At 46.5% G+C, this 18,058-nt stretch overlaps 1 protein-coding gene across 2 annotated transcripts in view; it reads left to right on the top strand.

The window, feature by feature from the left end:
• The window catches only part of MED12L (mediator complex subunit 12L), a 343,991-nt gene that overhangs the window by 77,835 nt on the left and 248,098 nt on the right, over nucleotides 1–18,058 (top strand). For both annotated transcript variants that reach the window (XR_010664265.1, XM_065943498.1), the window contains exons 9-11: nucleotides 1,224–1,373; nucleotides 2,202–2,301; nucleotides 2,619–2,755. Coding sequence is in view for 1 of the 2 variants with exons in the window: in XM_065943498.1 (XP_065799570.1) it covers nucleotides 1,224–1,373; nucleotides 2,202–2,301; nucleotides 2,619–2,755 (387 nt within the window). In the remaining variant the exon portion in view is untranslated. The remainder of the gene's footprint in view (nucleotides 1–1,223; nucleotides 1,374–2,201; nucleotides 2,302–2,618; nucleotides 2,756–18,058) is intronic.

Raw genomic sequence — 18,058 nt, 5'->3', positions numbered from 1 at the left:
GGAGTCTGAGGCTAGGAGCGGAGGATTGTTGGATGGATCGGTGCCCTGAATACCGGGGGCTTTGGAATTGAGAACACAGGGAACTAGTTCCCCGTGGACAGGAGACGAGAGGAGGAAGGCAGTGGGGTGTGGGCCAGTGAAGACCAGTGCCCCTGCTGGGGGGCTTCAGGGCCTGAGTTTCATCTGGTTTCCATGACGATGTCTCCTGGGCCTCAGAGTTTAGTTTGTCAATAATTAGCTTTGCATTCTAGAAGAGAAAGACTGCATTCATTCTCTGAGCTGGTGTAGCTGAGAGGCACAGGAGCATGGTGGGGAAGACGCCTTCCAGAGTCATCACCGCCCCGATCGTAGCCTCTGCTCGGCTGGGTGGTGGCTTTCACGTTGAGCCTCTGTTTCCCACGTGTGGATGGGGGCTGGTGAGAGCTCTTACCCTGCCGCTTCCCCGACAGTGTCCAGCACAGACTGTGTGCTCAGTTTAATGAGAACTATAATATTTAGTCCATCGTCAGGATTAGTGAGTGTAGTGATTCCAGGCCTGAAACCCCCTTGGGCTGGCCGCTCAGCCCCTCTGTGGCTTCCGTTCCTCTTTGGAACAGTTGGGAAATACTGCTTCCTCCCACTGGGGTGGTTGTGATGTGTGAGTAAGTTGGTCACAGAAACTGCTTTAAGCCAAAAGGAAGCGTAGGTAACAGGGACCTTAGGTGGCCCCAAAGCCTTAAAAAACATTTGCTAACTGGCTTTTATAGAAAAACTGTGTCGCCTGGGCCCCGTCCGGGGTTGCTGCCTGCCCAGCGTTTATGAGGCTACATATCACACCGTTATTTGAGAGGTAAAAAAAAAATAAAAATCTTTTTAGATTTTACAGCCTTAGAAATTACATATTTTAATTGCATGAAAAACATTGTTTGAGGAGACAATTTTAAAATTTATTGCATCTTTATTAAATTTCCTAGATTTCTTGTACTAAAATTTAGCTTATAAATTATGACATTCCTTAATTTCTCAACAGGTGTATTTTTGCCTATTGAAATGAATAATTCTGTCATAATTTTTTTGTCTCACCATTTGAAAAGTTGAGAACGGGTTAAGAAAAGACGTTCATGTTTTAAGCACACTCGTTGGAAACTGTAACATAACTATGCCTTTTTCTTTTAAAGCTCTTAAGCTTTTGTGATACTTTCTTCCTCCCTCTAAACATCTGACTTTTACCACTTTATATCCAGACTGTTACTCTCTGTTGCCCAAGTGCCTTGGTGTGGAATTACTCCACGAACGACAGCAGGAGCGCGAACCCAGGCTCGCCCCTGGATCTGCTACAGGTGGCCCCCTCCAGCCTCCCCATGCCGGGCGGAAACACGGCTTTCAACCAGCAGGTAGACTTGCTGTTACGGTGGTCTAGGGGTGTGTTCACTCTTGAGCAGCATCACGGCGCAGTGGGTCAAGCCTGGTTGCAGCAGCCTTGGCTTCTTGGGGGCCTTCCCGTCTCTATCTCCATCTCTCTGGGTGAAGAGGGAAGGTCATAGCCTCTGTGAACAGCAGAAGTTCATCATATTGTTCCTTTTCTTCTGAACGTCTTGCTGGGCTGTTCTTGCAGAGACTTTTGCCCCCCAGATGGTAATTATGGTGGTGGTTCTGGTATAAGATCACGACACTCAGGGTTAATATTAATGTATCAGAGTCGATGTGTTAGTAGAGTCATATACTATAGAGCTAGGAGTCTGGGTATTTAGTAACTATTATATATTTTTATTAGGACTGGGTTATTTGGTTCAAAGACTGAAGAAACTTGAACCACAGGACTGGGACAAATATTTAAAATAAAAGTTCTGTTTTTTTCTTTTTAAACCAAGCAGTTTTCCTAATAAAACTTGGTTAGTTGCTTTCAGACATAGAAGAGTGGTTCAAAGATGGTATTTTTAGAACTTTGACCTTTCTCTATGATGTCCTGGAAATGTTTCACTTGTAACGATTTTTTTGGGTAAGCATTTATTTTTGTGAGCATTTAGCATTGAACACTGGCATAGAGTCAGCACTTGTAAATTTTAAAATGCGCTTCTCGGGCAGCCGCCTGCATTTCCTACAATGCAGTCAAGACTGTGGTTCACTGTGGGATGCTCTGCCTCCGTGGAAAACCCTGACATGGTTTAGACAGCTGCCGTGGCTTTCTAAGCACAGGCTAATGAGAAGTGATTATCTTTCAGGTTCGGGCAAGGATTTATGAGGTAGAACAGCAGATAAAGCAGAGAGGCCGTGCAGTGGAAGTCCGGTGGTCTTTTGACAAGTGCCAGGAGTCAACAGCAGGTACAGAGCCCAGCAGGGGGAGGAGCGCTTTTCAATGTTGGGTTTTACGCCGTGTCTCTGATTCTGGGTGCTCCGCCCTCAGTCTGAACAAGGACGCTTTGGACAGAGCTCCCTACTGAGTTTTGGGACGTTCTTCGGTCTGTGCCCTTTAGATCTGGGCTGTCTAGAACGTCAGGTTTGATTTCATTGGCGATTCTTTTATGCGGAGAATAATAATGTCTTAAAATTCCTCTTGTCACACCTGATGGTGATTCTGTAGTATGCTGCTCTGGTTTTGTTTGGCCTTTCTTAACTGCTTGCTTGCTTTCTGCATCTAGGGGTCACCATTAGTCGGGTTTTGCACACGTTGGAGGTATTGGATCGACACTGTTTTGACCGAACTGATTCCAGCAATTCAATGGAGACGCTTTATCATAAGATTTTCTGGGCAAACCAAAACAAAGACAACCAAGAGGTAGTTAATATTTTTTTCTTCTTTTCACCTTTAATTTTCTTAGCATATTTTCTTCTTTTTATTCAGTTAATTCTGGCAATTAACTGAATTACACTTTTCTATGACGTGTATGTAATATCCTGCAAGACATCTGCACTGTGAAATCATTCTTTTGGACTAAAATTCCCTACCACTATTAAAATGAAATGTCCATTGGGCTGGTCTGAGTATATTGGTTGGGAAGATTTTTTTCTTAGCCCTTTTATCATCACACTTACCATTTTGGTGTTAGTGGAATATCCTTCATCTGATTGTACATGATATAATGGTTTGGCTTTAATTTAGGGGGAATGTGTTTTAATATTTGGCATATAAGAGAGCAGTGAATTAATATTTGTGGTCATGGTCTTTGAAAAATCTGTAGACAGTTATTTAGACAGGATTCTCTACAGAAACAGAACCAATAGAGGAAATTATGTGTGTGTGTGTGTGTGTGTGTGTGTGTGTGTGTGTGTATGTAAAAATATAAAGGCGAGAGAGATGTTTATTTTAATGTATTGACTCACATGTTTGTAGGGGTTAACAAGTCTGAAATGTGTGGGGCAAGGCCAGCAGGCTGGAGACACAGGGAAACTGTTTTTTCTATTCTCTTAAAGCCTTCAACTGATAGGATGAGTTCCACCCTCATTATGGAGGATAATCTGCTTTATTCAGAGTTTACTGATTTATTCACCAAAAAAAAAAAAAAAAAAAACAAACACCATCACAGCACTGTTTAGACTGCAGTTTGACCAGGAAACTGGCAACCATAACTTAGGCAAGTTGACACATGAAATTAGCCATCACAGATCATTTTTATCTTACGCTTTCCTATCAGCGTCTCATTATTGAACTACTCTAGTAACATAGAATTTTCAGTAATATTTTCTCAACCTTATTTTGGGAGAAATAGAAGTTTTCTCTGCTTCTACATGCATGTAAAGCATGTATAGCATATCCAAGTTGTGGAAGCGCTAGGAATGCAGTTTTAGCACATGGTACCCACCTCGAAGGAACATTCAATTTAATTTGATTGAAATATAGTTGATTTATAGTTAGATTCAGGTATACAGCATAGTGATTCAGTATTTTTGTGTGTTTTACTCCATTTAAAGTTGTTAAAAAATAATGGCTGTGTTTCCCTGTGCTATATACGAAGGAACATTATAGTTGACTGATCTTTGATTTTCATACTAGGCTTTGAAAATGCATAGGTGGGGAGAAGGGATAAAACAACAACCAAAAACTTCTCCTTATCCTACATTTATGTTAACCTTTATCCTACATGTGATGTGAATTTGTTCCAGGTTACTCTCTTTATACCTTCCCAGGTGGCTCAGTGGTAAAGAATCTGCCTGTCAATGCAGGAAACACAGGAGACATGGGTTCGATCCCTGGGTTGGGAAGGTCCCCTGGAGAAGGAGATAGCAGCCCACTCCAGTATTCTTGCGGAGAATTCCATGGACAGAGGAGCCTGGTGGGCTACAGTCCATGGGGCTGCACAGAGGCAAATACAGCTGAGCGCACACGCATGCCCTACCATTCTTTTTTTTTTTAAGGTAATTTGCAAGTCAGTGCCTTGCTTCTCAAAAATAAGGTTCTTGACTGTGATGCCAAGTCAGGATGTTGGGAGCGAGGTCTAGGCCGGGTGTGTTCGGACTCAGCATGAGCGAGTCTCGGTAGGAACTCCTCGCTATGCCTGTAGGGCACGCTGCTGGTGCGTCTGCCCGATTCTGCCCGTGGACGCAGGTTAGAGTATCGCTGTGGTCTTTTGGTGTGGCGACCTGACAGTCTCTCTCTTTGCAATACAGACTTTTTATTAGATAAAAGGCTTTAAGAGTGCTAAGATATTTTAATACACATGCACGCTAAGTCCCTTCATTCGAGTCCGACTCCTGGTGACGCTGTGGACTGTAGCCCGCCAGACTCCTCTGTCCATGGGGTCCTCTAGGCAAGAAGTCTGGAGTCAGTCGCCATGTCCTTCTCCAGGGGCTCTTCCCGACCCAGGGACTGAACCTGCATCTCTTACGTCTCCTGCACGGTCCGGCGGGTTCGTTACCACTCGCGCCACTGGTTAATTCAGAGGTGAGCTGTCTGCGGGGACAGTAGGGACACCCGACCTTCAAGGTGTCCTTTCAGGTTGCTGAGCTTCCTGCACGAGGTCTTGAGCCAAGACGGTGTGGCTCCTTGGAGGGGATTTTACCAGATCCTCCAGAGCCACTTCAGTTTCGTGGTTGGCCTGACATTTAACTTGCTAATAACGAGCTGACCCACTGCCGGATTGTATGCCTCATCCAGCCAGCCGAGCCGGCCTCTCAGGGAGAAAACGTGGTGTCTTACCAAGGACAGAAGTGAGGCTGATGTTCTTGAGCGGTCTCACTGTAAGGTTCTGGTTCTGTCTCACACGGTTGCCTCCAGAGTGGGTGGTTGAGATGAGCTGTTGGGACAGGGGTGTGTGTGAGAAGAAACGACTAGAACGTCTGTTTAGGTGACATTTAAAAAGGGTTTACACTGTAAGCAACTCTGGTTTAAGTTTTATAGCGAACGTATAAGAATTATGAATAAATGTGTGTATATGGCGAGCATTTACTAAAAAAAAGCAAAATGAAAGCAAATCCAGCTGAGCTGAGCGGCCGGGTGGGAGCTGTTTGGAGGTCGCTGCTCTCAGCTCTTGTAGAGGGTGACCGTTTCCACGTGGGCTGTGGGGAAGCGTGTGCCACCAGAGGGCGCCACGTGCCCGGGGCTCCGCTGGAGTCAGGCTTGGTTGGAAGGAAGGTCCATGCAAGGGTGATGATATTGAGTGTTGACTCAACTCCAGACAAATTTGATGTGTGAGTGGTTGCTTTGTGGTTACTGAGCTGTTTTATGAGTAAGATGAAAACTGCATTTTAAATCTGTGATTCAGGCTGGTCACCTTTTCTTAATAATCTACCAGAAAGAGTTAACTGGATAGACCCTTCTGAAATATTTATAACAAGAATTTTTGCAATATGACCTTGGCATCTGTTTGTGTGTGTATATCAAGGTACGTGTGTGTATGCCTGTAAACGACAGTGGTTCATCTCTGTGTTTCCTCTTCACTGGGGTTTACTGTGTTCTTGACTTCTGAATTTTATTTATTTCTGAAATTCATGTGTGAGGTGCAGAGCTGTTTTGACCCCTGGTCAGCTATGTGACTTTGAGCAAGTTGCTAACAGGCAAGTTACTTGTGCCTTAATGCACTTTCTTGCCTTGGCTCGAATACTTCCTTGCTCTGTCTATCTCTAAGAAGACATGAGCCCTTGGCCTTAAAAAGTTCTTACTGTTAACGCTAGTAATGTAGCAGTCATTATCAGTATTGTATTGGAAGAACCAATGTGATGAAGCTATAATTCTCTGATGAGTGGTCTTTCTGAACAGTGGTCTGGTTAGGATTCAGAAACACAGCTCACTTTTTTAAAATAAATTCCCCTTTGCTGCTTTCATAATTTGTCTTAGGACTTAGACAGCATGATAGGTGACAGCCGAGCAGCCTCTGCTGTTGCAGGCAGGCTGAGGTTCGCCCTTGCCCAGGTCGTGCCTAGGTAGGGGCGCCTTGGCCCCTGACTGCAGAACCGCTTCCCCACATCTCTCTGGGAAACTTGAACTTTACCCCGTGGACTCTCTGTTCTCTGGAACTGCTGATATGGGAAATTCAGTTCTCTGCCTCTTGCGTGGGGCGGGGTGGGGTGGGGCCAGCTGTCCAGATGACACATGGCGTCTGAGGTTCAGGCCTGTGTGTCCTCGGTCTCAGCATTTCGAGAAAGTCCATTGAGAGCCGTAATGCATGGGATGAAGGCGTTCGAGGCCTTAGTCCCGGCCCTGTGGTTGAACTGGCCACAGACCGAGCGGAGGGCAGTGTCCCTGGGGGCCGGGCCGGGCCGGGGAGGGCATTACTCCCTTACACAGCCGCCCCCACCGCCTCCCAATGGCCTCGCTGTCCCAGCGGCCCAGCTGCTGCTTCCGAGTGAGGGCCTAGGTGGGAACACAGCACCCAGAATCCTTGACGTTTCCTTACTCTAGAGGGATGCTGCTTGGCTCCGCCTTCACTGCAGTGTGAGGGTTTGTGGGCTGCCGTGGACGGGGCACCCAGAGGATGGGCCAGGGTGACCGGGAAAGGGCCCCACTTTCTGAGGAGGGCGCCCTGTCTCAGCTTCTGCTTGGCTTTACAGACCCACTGTCGCCTGATCACCCGGCCTGTCAGGAGAACCTGGATGTGAGAATTTGTACGTGAACTCTCCCATCGTAAATCACTCTGCCAGCCAGGCAGGATGTCTTTGTGGTTACGATGCTATTTTATGAGTAAGACGAAAACTACATTTTAAGTCCTTAATTCAGATTGGTCACCTTTTCTTAGTAATCTGTCAGAAAGAGTCACTGGACAGGTCCTTCTGAAATATATATAAGAACTTGCAATGTGGCTTCAGCATCTGTGTGCGTGGGGGGGCATGTTTGCTCAGATGTCTGTCCCCTTCTAGGCCCTGCTCGGCGTTTTGTACACTTACTCACGTCCTTGCCTGTTCAGCGTTTCAGAGCCGCTTCTGCTCTGCCTGCCGCGTGCAGAGAAGACTGGTCCCCACGAGGCGTTGCCGTTGGGGGCCTCCTGGGGCTCCAGGCCCTCGCAGCCTGTCACACAAACCCGCAGGCAGGAGTCCCGCTGCTGACCTCGTCCCCGAGCAGCGGGGAGGGAGGCCCCCATCACTTCCTTTTGTGTGACTTCTCCCCTGGCTTGTGCTGGGTGTGGGGTGGTGTGTCGGGGGGTGGGAAGCAGCTGTGTCTCCGGGTGCCCCGAGGACACGGATAGAAGGGAAAGTCAAAAGGAGGCAGAGGAGCGGCCTTTCGCTTCTCTCTCTGGGGCTGGAGGAAGCCGCCTCTCCCCTGAGTAACGCGAAGGCCGGGCCAGCTGCAGTGGACGGCGCTGCTGGCGGACGCACGCTTCCTCTTCTCTGTTGTTAAATCCAAACCGATGTATTTCGTGTTTCTATTTATTTTCTATCCAGGCTGTTGACAGAGCGCTCCCTGGGCAGGTGTGATGAGTTCACACGGGTTTTTTTGAACGGAGAATCCAGAGCAGGCCTTCCTCCAGCTCTGGTCCAGGCCTCCGGGGCCAGTCCGGCTCCGCATCCGCGTGGCCGCAGGACTCTGGCCGCACGGTCCGCAAGGCCTCAGCCCCGTTTCTCTTCTGTCCCAGCTCTGCTTGTTCTGTGTCTCCTCCTGCAAGCGCGGGGCTCTGCAGGCGCAGGGCAGCGTTCGTCCTGCTCAGCAGCACGTCATCAGCCTTGAGCACCGCGCCGGGGCCCGGAAAGCCCGTGGGAGACTCGGGGGCTTGTACAAAAGCTGCTGGGACCGCGAATGGGAAGCAGCCACCCCTCTGAGGGCTCTGGCTCGTGGGTGTGAGGGCCGCCGAGACCTGTGCAGCACGCTGGGCGTACCAGGGGTTCAGGCGCGAGAGGCTGTGCAGAGGTGCGGGGGGCAGGGTGCTGACGGGGCAGCTCTCCACCGGCGGGGCGGAGCCCGTGCGTTTCCTGGGTGGCATCGCAGACCAGTCGCCTGCCTCGATGAGGCTCAGTTCTGTGTTTGTGAAATGGGTATTCTGTCTGCTGCTGATGGGAAAACTGCGCAAAACTGTAGGGATGAAACAGTGCAATATTTTATAGCTGGTAGACAGGTGCTCAGTAAATGCCAGCTGCTGTCCTGACCGATGGGTTAAGGGAGGCAGTGAGAGGGAAGCAATGTGATCCCTTGGGACCTCTGTAGGTGTGCATGCATGCACACGCACACACACACACGCACCCCTCTACCCATCTCATGCACACACACACCCCCACTCATCTCTCACACACACACCCCCACTCATCTCTCACACACACACACACCCCTCTACCCATCTCATGCACACACACACACCCCCACTCATCTTTCACACACACGCACCACACACACACACCCCCACACCCACTCATCTCTCTCACACACACACACACCCCTCTACCCATCTCACACGTGCACACACACACCCCCCTCTACCCATCTCATGCATGCACACACATGCCCCTCTGCCCAACTCTCACACACACACACTCCTCTACCCATCTTTTGCACACTTGCACACACACGCCTACACACCCCTACACCTCTGCCCATCTCACAATCCACCAGTCCATAAAGCACAGCCTAGACCTGTCAGCCTTTTTCACGTTCCTGGATTCTCACAGAGGCTTTACCCTCTGTAGGGAAGCAGTTGGACAGAATCAGCTTGCCTCCCCAGACACTGCGTCTGAGTACCATGTTATAAGAGAGGTCATGCTCATTTCGGTGCTTAGGGTTGTTTTTTTCCCTAAATGTTGTTGAAGAAAAAGTCACCTTTTAAAGACCAGAAATCAAGACTTGCGTGTGCAAGTTAACTTGCTCACTTGTATCTGACTCTGCGACTCCATGGACTTCATGTAGCCAAGCAGGCTCCTCGGTCCATGGGATTCTCCAGGCAAGAATTCTAGGGTGGATTGTCATTTCCTTCTTCAGGGATCTTCCTGACCCAGGGATCTCCCGCACTGGCAGGTAGATTCTTTACCATTGTACCACCTGGGAAGCCCTGGACTCAAGATAAAGAGGTCAAATGAGGAAAAGTCAGGCGAACCCGGAAAATACCGCAAGTCTGGCTCCCATCAAGGTGCCCCGTGCCGAGCTGTTCGGACACTTGTCAGCGCTGCTCATGGCTCAGCCGGGGCTTGTTAAGCCTCAGAAGTGACCCATCTTCCTATTGGATGCCCAATGGGAACATTGCTAATGTTTGACAGCTGCCGTTTTCTGCTTCCTTAAACTAAGTCTGGTAGGTAACGGGCATAACATACTTAGGGGAGAAAGGGGTATACAGGTGCAGGAACTGAAGCTTAAGAGGATGAGTAAACAGTCTGAGCGCGCACCCAGCTCACTGGTGGGCGGACAGGGGTGGGCGCCCTCGATGGTTCCGAACAGCATTCCTAACCAGTGCGTCTGTTTCTTACGCTGTTTCTCTTTATTTGTGTTGTCTTTTTTTTTTAATTGTTTATTTTTTGGATGCACTGGGTCTTTGCTGCTGCGTGCAGGCTTTCTCTAGCTGGGGCACGCAGGCTCAGTGCAGGGGCCTCTCGTTGCAGAGGACAGGCTCTAGGGTATGCGGGCTTTGGTAGCTGCTGCTTGCAGGCTCTGTAGCTCTGGCGCACGGGCTTGGTTGCTCTGCAGCGTGTGGGATCTTCCCGAACCAGGGTTTGAACCTAAGTCCCCTGCAGGGACAGGTGGCCTCCCAACCACTGACCACCAAGAAAGTTTGAGTGCTGCTGCTTTTAAAAAACTCATTTGATGTCAGGCAACTGTAGCTGAACATGCACGTGTTAGATGTAATTTTGGAAAAAGGAGGGAAAAACTTGTGTAATTGTCATGAGCAGTTCTCCGTATTGATACGGGCATATTGGCAATTGTAACGTCGTATTTACCTTAGACAATCCTCAAGTTGGAAAATTTGGCCTTTGTAGGGCGTCACAGCTCTGAGGCCAGTTCTGATGTGGACGTGGGTCCTGGCTCTGCAGTGGAGTGGTTGGATGGCCCCAGCCTGGCTACTGGGCAGCCCACTCCGGTATTCTCGCCTGGAGCCTGGCAGGCTGCAGTCCATAGGGTTGCAGAGAGTTGGGCACGGCCGACGTGACTTGGCACACGCCAGCGATCGTTCTCTTTGTACGGCGGCCTTAGTGATGGACTCCACTTCTCATGGTGCGCATGCTGAGCACTTAGTAGGCGCCACTTGTTACGTCCTGAGCTGGGCAACTTGGGTTGTCAGGTGACTCGGCCTAGCACTGTGTTTTAGGAATTTACGTTTCCCTCCTTATCTGTAGGTTTCTCTCATTCATCATAAGAGGCAAGCAGTCGAGTTTGTTGTACCATATGGTGACAACCTTTGGAAAAAGCCTCCTGTTTCAGTTATTTTCAGTTTGAGAGATGTGGCACTTTTCAAGGACCTGGAGTGATTTACTTTGTGATTCTATTGGATCTCAAATGACTGCTATGACTGCTGTTACTGTGTAATTTTGTATTTCCCCAAACTGTTTTCTTTATTCATTTTGTTATTTAAATGATGCTGATTTAACTGAGGGATAGGAAATTAATTTTTTTTTGGAAGAGAGCAACTTAATGACAGTTGACTTAAATACTCAGAGCAATTGTTTTAATTTTCTTATCTACCTCCTGTCTTCTCAGAACTTGGAGTAGTACTATTTTTAACTGCTGCTTGAAAGAAAACAAAGGGAAGTCTTTTTTTTTTTTTGCTTTTGTGGTGTATGTTGTTTTTCTTAGATGTCACAGGACCCAAAGACTATCAACACTGATTCTAAGGATGTGAAACCAAGAAAAACTACTTTTTCTGTTCAAAAATCAGCTGTCCCAAATATCTTTTGGAAGTGTACATATGGAAATGCTCAGATACAGAAAGATTTTTAAAAAGTGAACACTACTTATATTTAAATAATACATCTTCTGAGTGTGTGGTTGATAATCTGAGTGTGTGGTGATTCTGTTAGAAATACTACTTGTGACTGTACAACAGGCTTATGTTCTGTTAGCAGCCGAGACCAGTTTTTACCTCGTGCAACTCTTGAAATTCATCCGGATCTCCGTCATTATGTGTTATTATCATTATATACCATATTATTTATTGGTGCTGTAATGTGAATGATGTTTTTGTCCAGAGATGACCGTTTTGTTTAATGTTGACTAAGAGTGATTAATTACGTTTATAAACATGCCCTTTTAGTCTGAGATTAAAAAGCTACTAAAGAGCTTTGTTCAGTATCTGATCTCAAGTGCTTTTTGTTTGCTGTTGCTTACAGTAATGAGTCATTGATTTTTCCTATCCTTTTTATGGTAGTTTTATAATGTAGTATATTAAGAGATTTTTTTTGTTTTAAAATAGTCTTACCAGGTACCTTGTAATTACTAAAGGAAGCCTGCTTCTCAGATGTAGTTGCCAGTTTTTTCCTTTTTTGTTCAAGGATAGACCTGTGGTTAGTTTCTAGAGATTATTAGATTATTGGGTGATTGAATAAGAAATGAATTCAACTTAACCTATTTAGTCTGTGTCCACCCTCTTCTAGGAAAGAAAAAAATGTATCAAATCCCCTTTACGACGAGAATCTCTCTTTGCTTTTGCAGTGTCTTTATTACAGATGTAGGTAACGCCATTAATGATGATGGCTGCAGCAAAATTAATAATTTTAGTTTACCTATTTATGGCTGCAGCAGGTCTTCATGGCTTTGTACCGGCTTTTTCTCGTTTTGACGAGCAGGGGCTGTTCCCTCGTTGGAGTGTGTGAGCTTCTCGTTGTGGGGGCTTCTCTTGTGGCAGAACTTGGACTCTGGGTTCTCTGGACCTTGGTAGTTGCAGTGCATGGGCTTAGTTGCCCTGTGGCTGTGGGACTAGGGATCGAACCTGTGTCCCTTACATTGACAGGTGGATTCTTAACCACTAGACCACCAGGGAAGTTCCTAAATTTTAGTGTTTTGCCCCTAGGAGTGGGTCCCGTGCTTATGAGGCCAGATGCACAATGCTGGTAGTTGAAGGATCTTGTTGTTGTTCAGCTGCTAAGTCATGTTTGACTCTCTCTGACCCCGTGGACTGCAACATGCCAGGCTTCCCTGTCCTTTACCGTCTCCCAGAGTTTGCTCAGACTCATGTCTATTTGATTTGGTGATGCTGTCCAGCCATCTCATCCTCTGTTGTCCCCTTCTCCTGTTGCCCTCCGTCTTTCCCAGCATCAGGGTCTTTTCCAATGAGTTAGCTCTTTGCATCAGATTGGAGCTTCAGCATCAGTCCTTTCAATGAATATTCAGAATTGATTTCCTTTAGAATTGACAGGTTTGATCTCCTTGCTGTCCAAGGGACTCTCAAGAGTCTTCTTTAGCACCACAGTTCGAAAGCATCAATTCTTTGGTGCTCAGCCTTCTTTATGATCCAGCTCTCACAACCATACATGACTACTGGAAAAATCATAGCTTTGACTATACAGACCTTTGTTGGCAAAGTATTGTCTCTGCTTTTTAATATGCTGTCTAGGTTTGTCATAGCTTTTCTTCCAAGGAACAGCTGTCGTTTAATTTCATGGCTGCAGTCACTGTCCATAGTGATTTTGGAGACCAAGAAAATAAAATCTGTCACTGTTTCCACCTTTTATCCATCTAGTTGCCACGAAGTGATGGGACCTGATGCCATGATCTTCGTTTTTTGAATCTTGAGTTTTAAGCCAGCTTTTCACCCTCATCAAGAGACTCTTTACTTCCTCTTCTGCCTTTAGAGTGGTAGCCTCTGCATACCTTTGGCTGTTGATATTTCTCCCAGCAATCTTAATTCCAGATTGTGCTTCATCCAGCTTGGCATTTTGCATGATGTACTCTGCATATAAGTTAAAATAAGCAGGGTGACAACATATGGCCTTCACATACTCCTTTTCCAATTTTGAACCAGTCTGTTGTTCCATGTCTGGTTCTAACTGTTGCTTCCTGACCTGCATACAGGTTTCTCAGAAGGCAGGTCAGGTGGTCTGGTATTCCCATCTCTTTTTTAATGAATTTCCCACAGGTTGTTGTGATTCACACAGTCAAAGGCTTTAGTGTAGTTAATAGAGCAGAAATAAATGTTTTTCTGGAATTCTCTTGCTTTCTCTACGATCCAGTGGATGTTGGCAGTTTGAGCCCTGGTTTTTCTGCCTTTTGTAAATCCAACTTGTACATCTGGAATTTCTCGGTTTATGTCCTGTTGAAGCCTAGCTTAAAGGATTTTGAGCATTACTTTGCTAGCATGTGAAATGAGCAAAATTGTACAGTAGTTTGAACATTCTTTGGTATTGTCTTTCGTTTGGATTGGAATGAAAACGGACCTTTTCCCGTCCTGTGGCCACTGTGGAGTTTTCCATATTTGCTGACATACTGCGTGCATCACTTTTAACAGCAGCATCTTTTGGAATTTGGAATAGCTCAGCTAAAGTTCTGTCACCCCCACTAGCTTTGTTGGTAGTGATGCTTCCTCAGGCCCACTTGACTTCACACTCCAGGATGTCTGGCTCTGGGTGCGTGGCCACACCATCGTGGTTATCTGGGTCATGAAGACCTTTCCTGTATACTTTCTTCTGTGTATACTTGCCATCTCTTTTTAATCTCTTCTGCTTCTGTTCCGTCCTTATCTGTTTCTGTTCTTTATCATGCCCGTCTTTACATGAAATTTCCCTTGGTATCTCCAATCTTCTTGAAGCGATCTCTAGTCTTTCCCATTTTATTGTTTTCCTGTATTTCTTTTCATTGTTCACGTGAGAAGGTTTTCTTATTTCTCTTTGCTCTTCTTTGGAACTCTGCATTCAGTTGAGTAAGGATCTTACTGATTTTGGAATTTTGGGTCAATCCTCTCTCATTTGTTTTCTTTATGGAAGTTATTTCTTCTTGTGATTTCTACACAGATAATACATGAAGACATTCTTGATATCAAAAAGTCCCTTTCAGCCCACAGCTCGGATCCTTCTCCCACTCTTCTGCCCAGAACGGGGGCATTCTGGCATGTGTCCCCACTGTGGAGACAGATAGCTTAGATTTGACTCTTAGGTCTGTGACCTGTTAATAGAATCTTTAAGACATTTAACAAGTTACCTAACCTTTGGCCTTGGTTTACTCAGCAATCATAGAGTTGTTGTGAAAGTATCAGAGCAGAGCAGACTGTGTGACAAATACTTGTTACGTACGGAAGCTGAAACAGCCGTGTGTGTCGGTCCATATCCTTTGGATACTTTGATTTACATTTATGCGCTTGTATATGAGCAGGTAACTACAGTAGGTTAGGGGAACATAAATGGGATGCTTTCTACAAAGTATAGGTTGCTTTTTTTTCCTTCTCATGACTGCTTAATATTCATCACTTTTTTTGTTGCTTATTTTCTTCTATTCATGATGTTTTCCAGTTCTCTGGGTTGGTGGGAGGGGGGATAATCATTTTATGCACATTGTAGTAATCTTGTCATATCCATTCAAGTATTTATGTTTCTTTCCATTGGTTCAGTCTTTTAGAATGATGGTGATGGTTTTGTGGCCAGCATCCTTGACTGATTAAGTTAGGAATGGGAGTGTTTCTAGTGTCTTACACGTAAGCGACTGTTAGATTGAATCAGTTATTTTTTCATATTAAGTAATTGCATGTGTTTGTCAGGGGAGGGGAACAAATCATAAACCCCACTCACCCCACCCTGCCCAATCCACCTTGTTTTTATCCTTGGTTTCATATAACATATTGCTGGCCTGACTCTGCGACCCTTTGGACTGTAGCCCGCCAGGCTCCTACATCCATGGCATTCTCCAGGCAAGAATGCTGGAGTGTCGGTAGCCATTCCCTTCTCCGGGAGATCTTTCCGACCCAGGGACTGAACCCAGGCCTCCTGCACTTCAGGCACATTCTTTACCATCTGAGCTGCCAGGGAAGCCTGCCTTGCTTTTACGCTTTGATTAACAATACCTATTGAATCTGCTGTGTGCCAGGGGCTGCAGTAGATACTGAAAATGGAAAAGACAGATCCCTGCCTTGTACAGTCATCTCATCTAGCATGTGTTAGAGAAGGAATGAAATCCTTGGTAATTCATTCCTGTGGTTTTAGTTTCTGCATGTCTGTTACATTAGAGGTCTGACTCGTCCCTAGAGAGATGGAGGTCAGGGCTGGAACAGTGGAGTGGGCTGGGAGGCAGGCTTCCTGCGGTGCCTATGAGCCCCTTGGGAGATTTCCTTGTAAACATGATGCTCCTTGTGCTTCCACTGATCTAGGCTCACCCGGGATGGGAGCAGCAGAATTAGGTCCCCAGTTCTGCTACTTTTGATCTCAACCTTGGCTTTCTTACCAGTAAAATAGGAATTGCAACACCTGCTTCAGAGTTTGTTTTTAAGATTGGAATGCTGTCTGTAAAACACCCAGTATCTGCTGAGTAAATGTGTTCACTTATTACTACTGCTATCACTGTGGTTGGGAGGTTACAGTTGCTAATATTCTCTTGCCGTGATCATGTTTTTAATTGGTATCAGGGCTAGGTCCCACATTCTTGACCCCTGGTGGTGGTTTAATAAGTCATGTCTGACTCTCTGGCTACCCGTGGACTGTAGCCCACCAGGCTTCTCTGTCCCTGGGATTTCCTAGGCAAGAGTACTGGGGTTGGTTGCCATGTACTTCTTGAAGGGATCTTTCTGACCCAGGGATTGAACCCACATCTCCTGCATTAGCAGGTGGAGTCTTCACCACTGAACCGCCAGGAAAGACCTCTCGACCCCGTAGTTTGGTGCTCTTTCTCCGACTGTGACTTTGTGAGTCAGGGCTCATTTTCTCCGTGTCTCTCTCCTGGTCTGGTGTATCCCGTTTGCCTGTGTGTAGTGATAGGTTCGGAGAAGGCAATGGCACCCCACTCCAGTACTCTTGCCTGGAAAATCCCATGGATGGAGGAGCCTGGTGGGCTGCAGTCCATGGGGTCGCAAAGAGTCGGACATGACTGAGCGACTTCACTTTCACGCATTGGAGAAGGAAACGGCAGCCCACTCCAGTGCTCTTGCCTGGAGAACCCCAGGGACGGGGGAGCCTGGTGGGCTGCCGTCTATGGGGTTGCACAGAGTCGGACGCGACTGAAGCAACTTAGCAGCAGCAGTAGTGATAGGCTAGGAGGTACGTGCTGTGGATTTTGTCATCTTCGTACTAACTGTCAAAGTACCAATGTGAAAAGTTATTTGTTGTTATCCTTGAAGACTCCAACTCTGGCTTATAGTGTTTGGGATGATGAAGAACTTTTCTTGAATGGTGCGGAGGTGTGTTTTTCTCTCCTAACGGGTATTTAAAGCCAGTAGCCGTGAAGTTGTGTTGTGAAAGATACATATCACATGGAAATAAGTATTTTTGCCCAGGGCAACAGAATACTGTGATGTTGGAAGCACCAAGAGTGTGGGCGGGAGAGCCCAGAGAAGCTTGGAGCCATCGCACTCCTGGGGGCGGGTCGGGATGACCTTCCAGGTTCTTTTAACACAGTGATGTTCTACTTACGGTGTGATGGAAGAACCCAAATGATGTTTTTGGCCAACCCAGTAGTTTATTGGGCTTCTTTGGTGACTCAGTGGTATAGAATCTGTCTGCCAATGCAGGAGACAGAAGAGATGCAGGTTCGATCTCTGGGTTGGGAAGATCCCCTGGAGGAGGGCATGGCAACCCACTCTAGTATTCTTGCCTGGAGAATTCCATGAACAGAGGAGCCTGGTTGGCTACAGTCCATGGGGTTTAAAAGAGCTGGACTCGATTGAAACAAGTCGAGATAACCTCAGATGTGCAGATGACACCACCCTCATGGCAGAAAGCGAAGAAGAACTAGAGAGATTCCTGATGAAAGTGAAAGAGGAGAGTGAAAAAGTTGGCTTAAAGCTCAACATTCAGAGAACTAAGATCATGACATCTGGTCCCATCACTTCATGGCAAATAGATGGGGAAACAGTGGAAACAATGGCTGACTTTATTTTCTTGGGCTCCAAAATCACTGCAGATGGTGACTGCAGCCATGAAATTAAAAGACGCTTGCTCCTTGGAAGAAAAGTTATGACCAACCTAGACAGCATATTAAAAAACAGAAGCACTACTTTGCCAACCAAGGTCCGTCTGGTTAAAAGCTATGGTTTTCCAGTGGTCACGTATGGTGTGAGAGTTGGATGGTAAAGAAAGCTCAGCGCCAAAGAATTGATGCTTTTGAACTGTGGTGTTGGAGAAGACTCTTGAAGAGTCCCTTGGACAGCAGGGAAATCCAAGCAGTCCATCCTAAAGGAGATCAGTCCTGAATATTCATTGGAAGGACTGATACTGAAGCTGAAACTCCAATACTTTGGCCACTTGATATGAAGAACTGACTCACTTGAAAGACCCTGATGCTGGGAGAGATTGAAGCTGGGAGGAGAAGGGGACGACAGAGGATGAGATGGTTGGATGGCATCACTGACTCAATGGACATGAGTTTGAGTAAACTCTGGGAGTTGGTGATGGACAGGGAGGCCTGGCGTGCTGTAGTCCTTGGGGTTGCAAGGAGTTGGAACATGACTGGGCGACTGAACTGAACTGTGCTGAGGCCTTTTATCCTCCAAAATGTTTCACAAGACTGAGCAGAGAGCAGTGCATGTAGTAAGTCCCTGGTAGAGTGATTTTTTTTCCCCTTGTGTTCAAAGAATTGCCCCAAGTCTTCACTGCCCATCAAAGA

The sequence above is a fragment of the Muntiacus reevesi genome, chromosome 8, assembly GCF_963930625.1.
Source record: "Muntiacus reevesi chromosome 8, mMunRee1.1, whole genome shotgun sequence".
Classification (NCBI taxonomy): Eukaryota; Metazoa; Chordata; class Mammalia; order Artiodactyla; family Cervidae; genus Muntiacus; species Muntiacus reevesi.
This window is presented reverse-complemented; position numbering and strand designations above follow the sequence as displayed.